The sequence below is a fragment of the Pelophylax lessonae genome (assembly GCF_965119305.1).
Source record: "Pelophylax lessonae genome assembly, chromosome: 11".
Lineage (NCBI taxonomy): Eukaryota > Metazoa > Chordata > Amphibia > Anura > Ranidae > Pelophylax > Pelophylax lessonae.
In genome coordinates, this window is record NC_138778.1 from 184,230,239 (window position 1) to 184,247,208 (window position 16,970).

The 16,970-nt window shown below is 42.2% G+C and overlaps 1 protein-coding gene across 1 annotated transcript in view; it reads right to left on the minus strand.

Annotated features, from left to right (window-relative positions):
• SCN4A (sodium voltage-gated channel alpha subunit 4) overlaps nucleotides 1-16,970 on the minus strand; it is a 250,242-nt gene that overhangs the window by 82,989 nt on the left and 150,283 nt on the right. Inside the window, exons 11-13 of the mRNA XM_082272569.1 lie at nucleotides 5,320-5,475; nucleotides 3,783-3,897; nucleotides 1,303-1,541 (exon numbers count right to left, since the gene is read on the minus strand). Of these exons, the coding sequence (XP_082128695.1) occupies nucleotides 1,303-1,541; nucleotides 3,783-3,897; nucleotides 5,320-5,475 (510 nt within the window). The remainder of the gene's footprint in view (nucleotides 1-1,302; nucleotides 1,542-3,782; nucleotides 3,898-5,319; nucleotides 5,476-16,970) is intronic.

The window sequence follows — 16,970 nt, forward strand, 5'->3', positions numbered from 1 at the left end:
AGTCACAGTTCTTTTGATCTTATATGGTTTTATTGTTGTGTTATTTGTTCTGTTTTGAATAAACCTTTTTGGATTTTATACACGTGTGCCATTTTCTTCCAATATATTTTTTTAGTCTAGTCAAATAGGATGTGGCACCTATTGTTATCCATCTTGGCACCCACGGTACCACCCTGTGTTTGTGCAATTTCCATGTAATGTATTATCTTGTATGTTAGACCAACACATTTACATTCAAGTGTGTCCACAAGCCTAAAATGTATATAACCATACTATTTTTAAACAGATCTGCCATATATTATCTGACCACTAGAGGTCTCTTGTGTATAACAGAGAAATGCTGTCAGTTCAGTCAAGGCCTACTGTTCACAGGGGAAAAAAGAGCTAACTGCTGAAAGTATCCAACTATCTTTTTTGTAATAAACTTTTTTCATTTTATATTTTACCTAATCTCAAATGAAAAGCAAGCAAAGTTTTCCAGATCATGGGTTATACATGCTCTAAAAATTGCAGACACCTAGCAGGCATGCTCCCTACAATGAGGTCAAGCACACAGATTCTAAGTCTCAAGTCATAACAAATCATTGTTGCACTCAACTATGGGAAACTTTGGGAAGCAATGAATTTATTGAATGTATGCTCTTTTTTAACAAACATCGGACTGACAAATACTGTAAAATCTTCAATGCTGTATGGACTGGAGGATGTGCTGGAACTGGAGAGAGTGCAGAGAAGGGCAACAAAAATAATTAGGGGAATGGAGGGCATCGGCTATGAGGAAAGACTACAAGCACTGAATTTATTCTCTCCGGAGAAGAGACGCTTGAGGGGGGATATGATATCAATGTACAAATACTATACTAGTGATGACCATAGTATAAGGAACAAACTATTCAGAGAAAGGGAATACAATAAGACACGTGGCCACTCACTAAAACTAGAGGAAAGGCAGTTTAACCTTAAAATACGCAGGGGGTTCTTCACTGTCAGAGCAGTAAGGAAGTGGAATTCGCTTCCACAAGCAGTCGTATCAGCAGGGAGCATCGATAGTTCCAAAAAACTAATGGGCACCTTAAAGACCACAACATACAGGGGTATACAATGTACGATTAACAGCAAACACACACACACATCATAGGTAGAACTGGATGGACTGATGTCTTTTTTTCAACCTCGCAAACTATGTAACTATATAACTATGTCTGACATGCCAAATGTTGACACCATTAAACTTTTTTTTTGTTTTGACCAGGACTTGTTTTCTTTAAGCACATATAAATCATGAAGTAGATATGTACTTACCAGATTGCCTACACTCAGCACTTGCTCAAAGTGCTCAGTCATTGGATAGTGCTCCATAGCCATGAAGAGGGTATTGAGCACAATGCATATGGTGATGCCAAGGTCTACAAAGGGATCCATGACCACAAACTTCACAAACTCCTTAAATGTCACCCATGGCTTGCAGCAGTCCCAAATTAAGAATGTATGGGCAAACTTGTACCACCACGGGGGGCACGTTTGCTGGGCTTCTTCTAGTTCTGCAATGAGAAAAACATTGCTCCACATTAACAGAAACAACTTATATAGTAAACACAACTGGCCTGCTTACATGAGATTGTACTTATAAAGGATATCTGTGTAAGGGACCCACAGACATTAGATGAAAGTCACAAAATACAAGGGATTGTTCAATTAAGGGCAATGTGTGTTATCAGTGAAAACGGAGCAAGGCTATTGAAAGGGTCTGTACACCAAAATAGTGTTAGTTCAGATTCGATAGAGCTCAGGGCCTCTGCTGGTAAGATCTTTGTGCTGGGTTCCTGGGTTTGCACCCCTTCTATGTCCAACCTATCTTTGTTGGATCTTCTTTTTTTTTTATATTAAGGAAAATGTAAAAGTGCTGTGAGGGGAAAACCATTTTTAGACTGTTGTCCACATAGGCCACAGGACTGTTTCCCCACTATTCCTACTTATTCTGGTGAAAATTGTAAGTTTGCATTTACACCTTTATTGTTTTTTTGGGGAGTTTTTGAGTGTTTTTAGTAGAGTATTACAAGCGCTCTATAAGCGTATTACAAGCATTTTACAGCTTCAGGCATTTTTGTTTAGCCAATAGGAAACACTAGGGAAAGGAGATGGAGAGTAAATTAGGGTTGGAGCGCTGCTGGTTGAGCAAAAACGCTAATAAAAAACGCTCAAATCAGGCGATTCTATTGAAGTCTATGGGGCCAGAAATGCTTGTAATCTGCCAAAAAGAAGCTCATGTACTTTTTTGAGTGACAGGCGTTTTGTTTCAGGCGACAGAACGCTTAGATGTGAACAGAGGCCATTGAAATGAATGGGATTTGGCTTGTTGAGCGTTGTGGAGCTAAAAGCTATACGCAGAAAATCGCTCAGGTGTGAACAGGTCCTAAACATCTGATTCTTCATCATTTTGTCTCAGTGACACTGGCTGCTAAAACAAACAGGCACAGGGAACCTTTCTAAGACACAGAAATAAAAACAGGGGTTTTCACTCCTAAAATCTATCCATAGCTAAAAATACTGTAGGTTTTGGTCTTAGATAAATTGAAATAACATTTTTTATAAAGTTACTAATACTAAATGAATATTATATAATAGGTTAAGTCCTAGTGAGCACACTTTCCTTTACAATCAATGATTGAAAAAGTAAAAAGATCATAACTGTTTTTACCACTGATTACATTGTATGCAATAACTTAAAGTATAACTGTAGGCAACACTTTTTTTTTCATTTGGATAGAGTAAGGGAAGGTTATAGCCCCTGTAAGGTTTATTTTTGCCATCTTTGTCCCATTGGGGAGATTTCCCTTCACTTCCTGTCCTATAGTCAAAACAGGAAGTGAGAGGAAATCCCTGCAAATTAAGGGAATCTCCTGGGGACCTCCAGGTCACCAGAACTAATGCCCCTGTTCTAAAATTCAGTCGGACCTGTGAAAATTCCGGACCGTTGTCACTTCCGGTCACTTCCGGTGACGCTCCGTCATCACCAGCTGGTGCGCCAGCTGGTACGAGCCCCGGTGCGAATGCGCACAAGGAATGTTCACAGGTCCGATTAAATTTTAAGACGTACGAACAGCTGACTGAGAGGGGGAGGAGGGGCTGAGGTGGGACGCACCGCCGTGGGAAACTTTTACAACACCCCTGCGTCATCGAGCAGGGAACAACGTTGCAGAGCTGGATGCGGGAAGGAATTAAATGACTTAGAGGAGGCGGGAAGGAAGTGAATACTTATACTAAATAAAGATAAATATTAAATAACAAATGACTTAAAAGTTTCCCGCGGCGGTGCGTCCCCCTCAGCCCCTCCTCCTCCTCTCAGTCAGCTGTTCGTACATCTTAAAATTTAATCGGACCTGTGAACATTCCTTGTGTGCATGTGCACCGGGGCTCGTACCAGCTGGCGCACCAGCTGGTGGTGACGGAGCGTCACCGGAAGTGACGACGGTCCGGAATTTTCACAGGTCCGACAAAATTTTAGAACACCCGTATTGGAAGATTTCCTTTCTGAGGACAACCAAAAATGTGAGATTCTCTTTTACTTTCACTTTCAATGATAATGGCAAACAGGACAAATAGAGAGGGTAATAATCCCTAACAGGGGCATAGACAGCAATAAAAACGGACAGGTTTTCTAATCCATCTCCCTATCCTAAACAAAAATAAAAGTTTTGCCTTTAGTTTACTTTAAAGATCTTTAATGTCAGCAGTTCGTGTTCAATTTTTTGGTATATTAAATACCTTCCCATTGCACAGACCTTCTATCATGGCTTCCGAAATAACACTGACTGAGCTCCCTGATTTCTTCTGTAAAGTCGGCTCTTCCAGATACATTTTAGATTTCTTCTCAAGATCTGTCTTCACTGAGCTTGCCTGCAAACAAAGCAGACACAGGTATATGATGATGCTCAGGGATCAGCAAGTTAAGATATGTGGTTGTACTGACAGGCAATAACTTTCAGACATGTGTAGCTATATTTTGTACATTAAAATGGGCTTTATATCTAATTATCAATAGTAAAAAAAAAATATGAACCACAATACCACAATAAAAATGAAGAGCAAAACGATTGGCTAATTTTAAAGTCAGTCCTACGGCAGAATATCTGCCTTCCCTACGTTTTCCTGTAGCAACAGTTGCCCTGTAGATCAAAGAAAAGTAGCCCTGGTTAGAACTTAAATAGGGCTGAGGACCCTCTCCTCGCCCACATGACAGGTGTGAGTGTCCAATTGCCAAACACCACTGCTGTCACATGGGAGGAAGGGGAGTTAGCCACATGCTCACCTATACCCAGAAGAACTTTGAGAGACAAAAAAAGGAGTGGACTGGTGGGATGGTTGGGGGTGTTCAAGGGAGGAGGACTATAAGCTACTGCAGAAGTCAGCACTATGGTAAACCTATTGCTTTGCCCTGAAAGGGAAAAGTAAAGGTTTTCTTCAATCTGTCCATAAAGATAAAACTTCAAGAATAGGATAAGGAATGTGGTATTAGGATCAGCTTACAGGGCTGTCTACTGGAAGACAACTTCAAGCCACCACCTCAAGGTGAAAAGACATGCCTCGTACACACGCATCGATAGTTGGCCGTGAATTTTCGGCCAACGTCCGATCGGCCGATTTTCGGCTTGTTAGTATAATGCTTTCGACAACCAACTCCGACTTTTCGGCCGAATAAAATCAGGTGTGCAGGCTATTAAATTTTTGTTGGCCGTCAACACAACGGCCGATTTTCCGTCAGTCAGTACAGATTTCGGCAGACAAAAATCTGATGAGCAAGACTGGGCATGCTCAGAGAAGAAAAAACACACGGAAAGTAAACCAGCACATGACATCACTTCTGAAGTAGATTTTTGTTGGCCAACAAAAGTCCAATGCAAGTCTAGAGCACATTTCAACCAACACAACAACACTGGACAAAAGTCGGCCGATCGGTCGGCCGATAATCGTTGCGTGTGTATGAGGCTTTAGCCTGTCTCCTAAGCCATTATGTTTATACAGGGCTGCCTATAAGGTGTTTTTAGTGTCTAGCACTATCATAGCCAAGAAAGTCAAGCAGAATGGAGTTCAGGGTCACGAAAACTAGAATAGTCTAAAAAACCCAATGAATGCTAGACATCCTAGTTACAAAGTCTAATATAGCTAACCATCATCATAAAAAAAAAACAGTTTGCTAAATATGACTGGCATTCCCTGGCTTTCTAATAAGCACTGTCAGAGTTAAGAATTGTCTTTGACTTTAAGCATAAATAAGGGAATTGTGGTGGGGTCAGAAAGTAGGGCAGTCAGAGCACTCACATCGTCATCCAGAGAAGCAACTCTTTCTATTACCACTCGCGGTATAGCTCTTCCGTTCCAGTCCAACTTTTCTGTGCCATCTTCTGTGAGGTCTGGCTCAGAGGGAGGCATTTTCTTTTCTCCATTGAGCAGTCCTACAGATGCTACACTGGATTTCTGGAAAAGAGAAGTACACCATCTATCAGCAAATAACAAGTACTGTAAAAGATCCAGCCCACTGTCATAAATCTGTATATTTTACCTTCAATACTTCAAGGTAAATTCCTCCAAAACAGATATTTCAGATACTTATGAACGCCATGCAGCTAAATCACTGACTTTGTAAATTTCATAGGGACTCCAAATGAGAGAAAGCCCCACCAGAATCTTTAGTTCTACTCAGCTACTTCTACTTGTGTTGACAGCACCAGACTCTCCTCTGATGGATTTCCAATAATGTAGACTAAACAAATAATTAGAGAATCCAGAATAACACCTGTGGGTATGGATATGAACTAATCCCAATTAGGAATCTATGGGAGGTAATGGTAAACTCCTGTTTCAATCCAAAACTCATGCACCATTCTTGGGTGGCATGGCCTTTTTAAAGCACTGTGCACAATTAAACCCAAGGTATACACTTCAGCTCTGCATCATTGCATCATATTTGGTTTAACATTTATTTCTCAGCTGATTTGTTTAACTAGTAGAGGCTCTATGGGAGGAAGGCTGTGTGGTCAACTTTAAAAGTCCTTTTGCCTGGGAACAAACTCCATTTTTTTTCTATTTTTGAAAAATTACAAGTTGTTCTTAGACCATCTGGAATATATCTTCACCACCAGCAGGTTCTGTCTGCTTGGGATCTCCTCCTCATTGGGCAGGGCTGGAACATCTCTAAAAGAATCCTTTAGGGGACATCCTTTTAACATACCCAACCCATCTCAAATAGCACCTTTTTATATAACATATTGTTTAATTTCAAAAGTACCTAGATTTTCTGCTAATTTAATTTTTTTTTTTAATTATGATTTTGATATTTCTTCTTGTATAAACTGTATATCTAAACAAGTCAGTAACTTCAATAACCTCAAGAGAAGAATAAGAGAAATACTCTCAATGTATTAATGCCACATCCCAAATAAATGTGTTCTGAAGGATTGAAAGGGGAAAGAAGAATAATCCTCATCCCCTTATATAGATAACGGGACTTTTAAGGCATCTTGCTGGCTGATCCCAAAAGGAATTAACACTAACAAATAGATAAAACCAGATTTATTTGATTCAAAAGACACATAAGTATCATAGAATGCAAAATCATGATACAAAGACAATCATAAAACAATATGCTACTCCGTCAAAGGGAACCCTTCTGCAATGCAGAGTGTAACATTAAATACATAATATCCAGACCATAAAAATGGTCAAACTTATCAATTTTGTCGGATATACAGGGTTCGCTTGTAACGGAATAATGACCAAAGAATCGCTATGCGTTTCGCTTCGTAGCTTTCTCAGGCGATTCTATGGAGTTATGGTAGCAGGAGCTGTGAATATCCTCTGTTCCCTCGTCAATAAATTCCCATATTAACTTAGGGTTTATATTGGTTAAGGAGGGACTTGAATTTGTGTGTCTCCTCTTATGTCCAGGTATACTGAATGCAGTGCCGATCAGGGTAACAGACAACCAGCCTCCTCGGGAGACGCCCGTGATGTCTCCTTTTGGGATCAGCCAGCAAGATGCCTTAAAAGTTCCGTAATCTATATAAGGGGATGAGGATTATTTTTCTTTCCCATAACTTTAATAACCTCTGAAAGTAATCCTAAATCCAAAAATATTTTTATAGTTTTATATAGATTAGGGAAAGGTTCAAGGAGAAGTTTAGGTATGTAAAAAATAAACAAACATACTAACCTCCATACTGCAGCATCAGTCTGATGCTTCAGCTGTCCCCAGCTCTAAGCCTAAGAACCAGGTTGGACTGGCCATAGGGCACACCAAGCATTTGCCCGATGGGCTGGGGCTTCCGGACTGGCCATAGGGCACACCAGGCATTTGCCCGATGGGCTGGGGCTTCCGGGCCGCATGTCCAAGAGCTGGCTAATGTGACAGAGCAAGGCAGTCTTTAATGTGCCTTGCTCTGCCTATCATCCCCACCTGGTGAGCAAGCAGCCCCAGGGACAGTGGTCACAGGGAAGGCAAGCAGAAGGGCGGTTAGGACTGAGAGTCTGGGAGGGAGAAGACCTCCACAGACTCCCTTACCCCCAGAGAGGTAAGCAGCAGCGGGCGCAGCATCTCCGGTACCTCCCAGAGCCTTGAACATCCTACTGCTGGCATGGAAGGTACCGGGCATCACACACACCTGGAACTTCTCATATACTCCATTGAACGTAAAGCCATATGTAGAAAGAAACAGAGGCCCATAGCGTAATCCCGTAAACCAATAGGTAAATTTATTAAAAAAACTACTTACAATTTAAAAGACAAAAACAGGCATGTAGTATGTGCCGGTCATGGATCTAACCGCGGCGTCCCGCAAGTCTCCAGATCAGCCCAGAAGAAGTCTTTCTTATGACGAAACGTTGGCGATCCCAGACATAAACGTCCACACGCCCCCCAACGAAGCCGGCTGTTTATCCATATGCTGATCTGGAGACTTGCGGGACGCCGCGGTTAGATCCATGACCGGCACATACTACATGCCTGTTTTTGTCTTTTAAATTGTAAGTAGTTTTTTTAATAAATTTACCTATTGGTTTACGGGATTACGCTATGGGCCTCTGTTTCTTTCTACATATGGCTTTACGTTCAATGGAGTATATGAGAAGTTCCAAGTGTGCCACATATTAATGTGATCGGTTTAACAACACACCGGAAACGGCTTTCGGCTTTTGGAGTCTTTCGAAGCACCTGAGCTTGATATCGGTTGACCTACTGGTTTACTACTAGCTGGGAGAGGCTGTCTCATTAAATTGAGCAGCCACGGAATTTCGGTAAGCTGCTTGTTATACCTGAGCACAAGGGTGTCCCCTTCCTACACTTTTCCCTGGTGTCACTGGAAGAAAGTTATTTTGCACGTGGATTCACATCTCTGCACTTAATATTGGGACTATTCATTTGGACATTATCCCCTCTCCTTTTTTGTTTTCTTTATATGAGCTTTTCAGCTATATAATTGTATACTGATTTCAGCGCTGCACTTTTTGGTTTTTATTGTATTTTTTGAATCACTGTTAGTTGATTTTGTGCCAGCTGCTCACTATTGTTCTTAATCATTTGGTTTTCTGTCACATTTAGCGCGGAAATTTCTCTTCTATTTATATCACACACACCTACCAGCAGACAGGGACTGGGACGGGGGGGACAGGAGGGACTGCAGACAGGGACAGGGCTAGGTGGTCTCTCTCTCTCTGCCCCCTCACTCCTCCCTCTCCTCTCTCACCTCCTCTCTCTAATAATTCTCTTTCTCACCCCCCTCTCTCTCTCACCCCATCTTGATTTAATCAACACCCCAGCACTGCCACTGATCACACCTCCACCCCCAGCACTGCCCCTCATCCCCCCCCAGCACTGCCACTGATCACACCCTCCCTCGCCCCCCAGCCCCAGCAACCAATGGGTAGGCGATAATGATGTGCAGTAACCTCTAGCAACCAATCAGCAAGCAGAAATGATGTGATGTAACCTCTAGCAACTAATCAGTGAGTGGTAACGACATGCGGCAACCTCTGACAACCAATTGCAATCGCTGCCTGATCTGCTGCAGTAAACTGATTTTGAGTATAACTGCTATATATTGTATGTCTCAGAGCAGGTGGACAGTCAAATTGAATGCTGAGGGTGGATGGGTCAAGAAAATCTTTGCCCAAGGTCCAATCAAGATGGTCCTGTCACATAGAGCTCCAGAGGGTGGGAACTGCAACATAAAATAAACTATTATTTTGCATATATCATGCACCTGGCTCTGGGGGTCTCTGTCTGCTGCAAAGCCATGCTCAGTCTATAATGCCTTTTTTTTGTCCTAGTCAGGGCCTGCTAAGATCTAAGTGATCACATGACCGCTGATCACTCCTCCAGGGCTTAATGGAGAGCAGGGCTGGGAAGAAAACGGGAGCTGCTGGCTCTGGCTCTCAGCTGATTCTGGGTCACAGGAGAACACAAGAATTTGCACTCCTATGACCCACAAGAGAAGTAACTCTAACCCAAACCTATGTCTTTTTTTTCCTGTGTTCTCTGTCACGTTTTTTCAACAGATTTCTGCTAACTTCCTGTCTCAGAGACATATCAGGAAATGAGAGGATATCTCTCCAAGTTAGCAGTTGTCACTGCAACAAGTGTCCCCGTTGGAAGATTTATTTTTCTCTATTCCTGTATCAGTGACAACTCTAAATTGTAAAACTATGGCAAAACCACCTCCTAATAAAAAAAGTAATAACAGCTTGCATATTAAATGAGCAAATAAGACTTCAGAAGAAATTAAAAAGTATTCACAGGTTCATTAACACACACCAATAAGATTGCCAACATTAGGCTGAGTGTTTCTACATTTATACCTAATGATAATAAAGGAAAAGAATTACGTTTTCCCTAGAACATGTCTCTGTCTTTATAAATCAAGGCTATTGTGTCAAACCAAAGATTCAATCTGCTATCATAGGGAAATGTGTAAAACCTAGAAAAATATATTGCCTATGGTATTCATCCAGGTTCAAGTTTTTTTTTACTGCAGGCTGTAAAATGAATGCAAACAATTGGTTGAAAGCTACAGTAAACAGTCTGGGTGTTAATACTTGTACTACCTAGATCAAAGGCACCGAGCAGCAATGAAACTGAAGTACTGAACCTCAATAAGTCAAATATAGTGTCAATAAATCAGATGTTCTGAGCTTGTGCATTATTTTCATTAGAAGCACAATCATCTATAAATCAGAAAATGATAGATTCCTAACTTCAGTGAAATAAAGATACTCACCCTGTACAGCTATAAATTAGATGCCCAGAGCCTAGACATAAATAACTCAGGCACTTCCATAAATCACTCAGTAAGCAATGCCTGTCTATAAGTCCAAAGTATTTTCCCTGTATAAATCCAGGGCAGCAGTACATCAATAGCTCAAACACACCATATGCTCCAACGAGTCACCGGTACAAAGCTTTGTCTTAATAAAACACAGCTTGGAAGACAAACCATTTTCAGGAATCTCAAATTATTTAATCTATCTCCTGTTTAGCCTCAGATAATACAATAATACTATACCGGTGAGGATCATATGTTCAAATCAGCTTGCCCAATAATAACAAGTAGAGTGATCTAAGCATCATTTACAGTGATCAATCAATAGAGTCAATTCACATAGCCGCATCAGTTATTTTATATTCATTTTTTTTTAAATCTCATGGCAGCATTTGTTCAGTTTGTAAAATACATATTGTGTTGTTGTGGAATCCTTTTTTTATTCTGTATAAAAGAGACAAATGACAACTGAAGGCCTCCCCTGGTTCCCCATTAATTGGTATTTTGTTACTTTACCACCACCACAAACAGCTACCTTTTCCGCTCTCCTCAAAAGCCACTTCTTAAAAGAACTTCAGGCAGAAGCTAGAGATATTTTTAGGAGCGAAAAGCTACACGAAAGTCTTTGTGAATTGATAAACACAGATGCCAGTGCGCCACACCGCTCAAGGGCTTTATTTCTGCTTATAAAATCTTTGTAAGTTAGCATAGGAAATACTATAAAAATGAATAATATAACAGCAGATTTATGGCAAAACAGCAGCCATAGACAAAGCAGGATGGTACAGAGAAACAGTCTATGGGGGAGATTAAGGCCACTTTCACACTGGCGGACCGTTCAGATCCGCTTGTCGGTTTTTCAGGCGGATCTGAACGGATGCCCCATGCATCTCTATGGGGCATCAGATGTCAGCGGAGACATGTCCGCTGAGATCCGATCCGATCCGGTCTGTCAAATCTGGATGGATGGAAACCCTATTTTCCATCCGTCCAGCGGATCGGATGACAACGGGACGCCGGTCCCTTCTCATCCGATTCCCCCATAGAGAACAGCGGGGACCTGACAGCTGTGTCTCCGCACACAGAGCGGAGACAGAGCTGTCATCCACCTGCTCAGCGGGGGATAGGCGGATCGCTCCCCCGCTGAGAAAAACGGAGTCTGCCGACGGACTCCAAGTGTGAATGGGGCCTTACTATAATTGGAGCACACAGAATCTGATGCAGCTGTACATAGTAACAATCAGCTTCTAACTTCAGCTTGTTCAATTAGGCTTTGACAATAAAAGCTGGAAGCTGATTGGTTACAATGCACAGCTGCACCAGATTCTGTGTGCATCAGCTGTAGTAAATCTCCCCCTATGTGTAGAATCAGCAGATGGGAATGTTGGGACCATTATTTTAACCACAAGGAACTTGCAAGTCAGTGAAAAAAGATGGAAAAGCACACTCATGGGACTGCATAACCAACATGCAACATAGTGCATTCTTTTTGAGTGACCGACTAGTAAAGTATGCAGCGTGTGAAGTCAAAGTGAAATTAGAGCTCATGACCCAGTTTGGTGACTTAGAAAACCAAAGGACGAGAATGACTGCCAGGCATTTCCAGGTGGAAGGTTAACATCATTATCTTCATATTTCTCCCATGACATTCTTTCCTTCAGAACACCATTCAATGTGGTGAGGCCTCCAAAAGTAGTAGCAGGCACCAGGTTAGGAAACCCTAAGCCCTCACTAAGTGATAAGTAGAAGTTATGGACTTTGCTATGGGAGAAACTACCATACACAGGACAATGGTAGGTAATGGCAGAATTGTGGTATCATGTCACTCCTGCACAGGTCAATTAATCACACCCTGTGCAACATATTTTTGAGGTCTTGGCTCTATATTTAGAACACTGGTGGATTATGAGTAGAACTGTGATACTTGGAAAACACAGGCAAAAGGATTTAAAAGGGAAAAACTGCTAAAGGAGCAATAGACTCCAAAGCTAGTGAACACGTATTTAATGCCTAGTTGGGATTCCTGCCTGAAGAGCTGGCAATCACAAAGATTTCCTTAGACTTCATAAATGCTCATTGAAGTCTCTTCGTGGCTCAGTATCATACTTCTGATGATTCTTGTTCAGTGCTGTGTTGGCTCTTTTACCAAGTTGTGCAAGCGTAAATACGAGAAGGATCAGCTCATCAGATTACAGTTAAATGAAAGGTCACAGGAGCACTGTACATTACTACTGTTAGCAGGACTAACACTTTGTGTACCACCAATGGTGCTGTCACTACAGAACATTAAACTGATAAAACACTCCAGTTTCTAGTACAGCTGCCGAGCAAAACGCTGCACACACTGACACCCTATACTGAGAGGACTTTCTGGGAAACCAGCATGTCAAGTCCTAAACTACTGTCATTTGAAGAACTATAAACCGGCCATTCACTTTCAAAAATATCTAAAATTCAAACACAATAAACACCTGATGTCATGGTTTAAAGTGTTTGTAAACCTCAGATGTGAAGTAGGATCCAAGCATAACCCTCTATAGTGTGTACTTGTCTCAATTAACAGCACTAAGTGTCCATTCTGTCTCTGTCTTTGTTCCTCTGCTTTGAGCTCTTCAGTGTTAATGAATCTTGCCGTCCCCTTATTTTGAACTCTCAGACAAGCTATGAATTCAGCACTTTGAACGGATTTAGAGAAAAGCAGAATGCAGAGAGACAGGTACAACTTATATAGGAAGATTTAATAATCTCTGTGTATCACCTGAGGCCACTTACTTCCCTATATATATGTAAAGGTTTACAACCATTCTAACATAGCCATTTGCAAAGCTTGGTTAGGTTAACGCCATCAGAAACTTTGTCAATGTATCCCTTGCAACTTTACTGTTTTCTTTGTGGGTTACACGTGCCACAAGTTCATCACTGAAGACGCCAGGGATGGGTCCCAGACAGTAGATATATTTCCCTACTTTTGGGCTGTGGTCTCTTTAAAGGGGATGGTTTGAAGTAGGGATCAACCGATTATCGGCAAGGCCGATATATCGAGGGCCGATATATACTTTCCCCAACATATTGGAATCGGCCCAGGAAGTTACCAATATTGCCGATATTTTCGTGACGTCATTCTGCCCTCACAGCGCAGTGCCAGCCAGCCACCCATACCCACAGGCCCTGTACCAGCCAGCCAGCCACAGGCACTGTACCAGCCAGCCAGCCACCCACCGGCCCTGTACCAGCCAGCCACAGGCACTGTACCAGCCAGCCACCCACAGCCCCTGTGCCAGCCACCCACCCACCACAGGGTGCCAGACAGCCAGCCAGCCACCACAGGGTACCAGGCAGCCAGCCACCCACCACAGGGTGCCAGCCAGCCAGCGACCCACCCACCACAGGGTGCCAGACAGCCACCCACCGACCACAGGGTGCCAGACAGCCATACACCCACCACAGGGTGCCAGCAAGCCAGCCACCCACCACAGGGTGCCAGACAGCCAGCCACCCACCACATGGTGCCAGCAAGCCAGCCATTAAGCAAAAATTAACATGTTCAGTACCAGATATGTGTCAAAAATTGTCTTTATTTTTCAAAACTTTAAATGTACAAAATATCGGCCCATATCGGGCGATACCAATATGCGATGGCCAAAATATTGGTATCGATATTGGCAACGAAAAACCGATATTGGTCGATCCCTAGTTTGAAGGCATTGTTAAGTACTCAGGGATGAGGGGTTCTAGAGTAATCAGGCTGGATAGGAGAGGACCGATTTTAAGTACTCTCGATTTGGGAGTATAAAGTATGGTTCATAGACGTTTATTAAAAAGTAGCAACACATCAAGCCAACGTGTCTTAGGAGAATAGACTTCCCCTTTTTTAGGGCTGTTGCTGCGTACTATTTAATGGAATCAATTCCCATTAATGGTTATTTTGGATCAAGGTTTCAGAAACCAGGGAGGCAGAATGCCAGCTTTAGTAGCATAGGCAGCAAATCCAGAAAGAGAGAAGGGAACAGTCAGCACCTGTCTCTAAGGCAGAGAGCAGGACATACCCGAGTGAGCAGGGTGGACTATCTTAAGACTGAGCAGAGGTTGCTCTGGACTGTACAAGTTCATTAAAGAGGTTGTAAACCCACCTCACAAACTTTTACCTATATTAAGGCTTACCTATAGGTGCTATAAATATCTCCCAAACTTGCACCGTTTAGGAGATATTTAGAGTGCATACTGCCGATGACGTCATCGGCGCATGCGCTCTGAAGGAACGGCCACCCGTGCCGTTCCTTCAGAGATCAGTGCCATGAACGGCGGCTCCCGCACGCAGGCGCGGGAGTGATGTAATCGCGCCTCCGGCCAATCAGATGGCCTGAGGACGCGAACCCGGAAGTAGGACGGCCGGACATGTCGGCCGTCCTGTCGTTGAGCGGGCGGCACGGCGGGGGCTTCATTTTAAGGTAAGTACTTCATAATGAGCTAGTATGCGATGCATACTAGCTCATTATGCCTTTCTCTTTACAGGGCTTTTTTTTTTCTCGTTTTTTTTTTTAGGGACTTTACTTCCTCTTTAAAGACTACCATTTTTACAAGTGGCTGGTGGTGATCCTGAGGTCCCACATCACAAACACTATCAACTTATTCCTGAACTCTCATCCTTCTTTGCCATGGTGATCATCCCTCTGAGCATCTAATTAGGATTGTTATCTTTTTTTTTATGTTTCTTACCTTTTTTTTTTTTTTTGCCTTATCCATTTCCCGCATTCTCCTACCCCTCCTCCTCCTTTTGTCCCCCCCCTCCCCTTCCTCCTCTTCCCCTTATTTTCCTCCCTACCACCTCCCCCCCCCCCCTTTATCTCCACTCTTTCTCATAATTTCTGTATCCTACAGTTGTAAACAGTTAATATGCCTATGACAATCACATACTATTTCACGATTACCCCTTGATGGTTATTGTCTACTGTCTAATTTTCATACTTGCTGAATCCCTGTATGATATGTACGATGCTGCAAGCTGTATGTCTAATAGTGCTTATAGTAACACATAAGGACTTTTCAATATTTTCCAAGTATATCCTTGCATATGTTATCTTTAACATTTCCTACAGATCACATACTGATTGACACTTCCAGCCTACAGTATAAAAAGTGTTCCCTGTAGTGACAGCTGACAGGCTTCATAGGGGAAAAATAATATTCAGGGGGAAAAACTACCCCCAGTTTGGACTCCATACAATACTCTTCTTTGAGAATTAGCACACATTTTTGATTTCTTATAACTTTTTGTCTTGGTGACAGTGGTCACCAGGACACACAGAGAGGATCAATCTACCCAGGAACACACACACAGCAATAAAAAGCTCAGCAGGGGTTTATTCCATTCCTACTCTTATCTAAAAAAAAAAAAAAAAACGTGCTTAGATACAGTACACTTTAACAAGTTCCAAGCTACCAAGATTCTTCTGTGGATAAGAAATTAAATGTAAAAATCCAATTGGTTACTTTGGAAATAGAAATGCCTTCCTTTCAAACATTATGCCCATATAATGTTTACCTCTAATGTAGTCATCTCTTCTGTCATCTGATTAGATTCATTTGAAGTTAAAAAAAAATGCAATACAGAAAAAGCACGGTCACCAATTGCCATATTACAGCAAAAACACACACTGACCACCCACAAAGCTACTTTTTCACATAATAAATCTTGTTAAAATTCTGTAACGTTTAATAACTTCACCTGCTTCATTTTCGTCTTTTACTAGAGCAGGTCAAACATTTACAAGTGACCGTACTGTGGTAAAAAATTTACAGACATGGCCTGAAATGTTAATAAAAACACATTAAAAGAAATGGAAAGGAGCCTGTCCAGACATAAGGACAAAGAGTGATTTGTAGACTAAAGTCAATAACTGAAAAACGCCAACAGCGTGGTCCATTTACACTTAAGTGTTGTGCTAATACATGTTTTACCACGTGTAAATGCAACACACAGTAATGCACCTGCACTGAAGCACAGACAACATGCTTGGTGGTGTACTGTGTTACATAGTTACATAGTAGATGAGGTTGAATAAAGACAATAGTCCATCCAGTTCAACCTGTGTAGGTGTGTGTGGCTGTAATCATCTCACATAGCCCTGAATGTTCTGACCTTGAGATGTACGTCTAAGAGTCTTTTGAAAGCCACCATACTTCCCGCAGAAACCACCTCTTGTGGTAGAGAATTCCACAATCTTGTAGCCCTCACAGTAAAGAACCCCCCACGTTGCCTGAGGTTAAAACGCTTCTCCTCTAATCGCATTGTATGCCCTCGAGTCCTCGCGCAATCCCTTCTGTTGAACAGCTTTTTTTCTAAGCTGAGATCCCCATTGAGATATTTTTAAATTGCTATCATGTCCCCCCTCAGGCGTCTCTTCTCCAGGGAGAATAAATCAAGCGATTGCAGACGCTCTTCATAATTAAGGTCCTCCAATCCCCTAATCAGTTTAGTTGCCCTTCTCTGGACTCTCTCCAGCTCCAACACATCCCTCCTGAGGACTGGCGACCAGAACTGGACCGAATACTCCAGATGCGGTCGGACCAGAGTTTTATAAAGTGGAAGGATTATAGTCTTATCTCTGGAATACATCCCTTTCTTTATGCATGCTAATATTCTGCTGGCTTTGGCAGCTG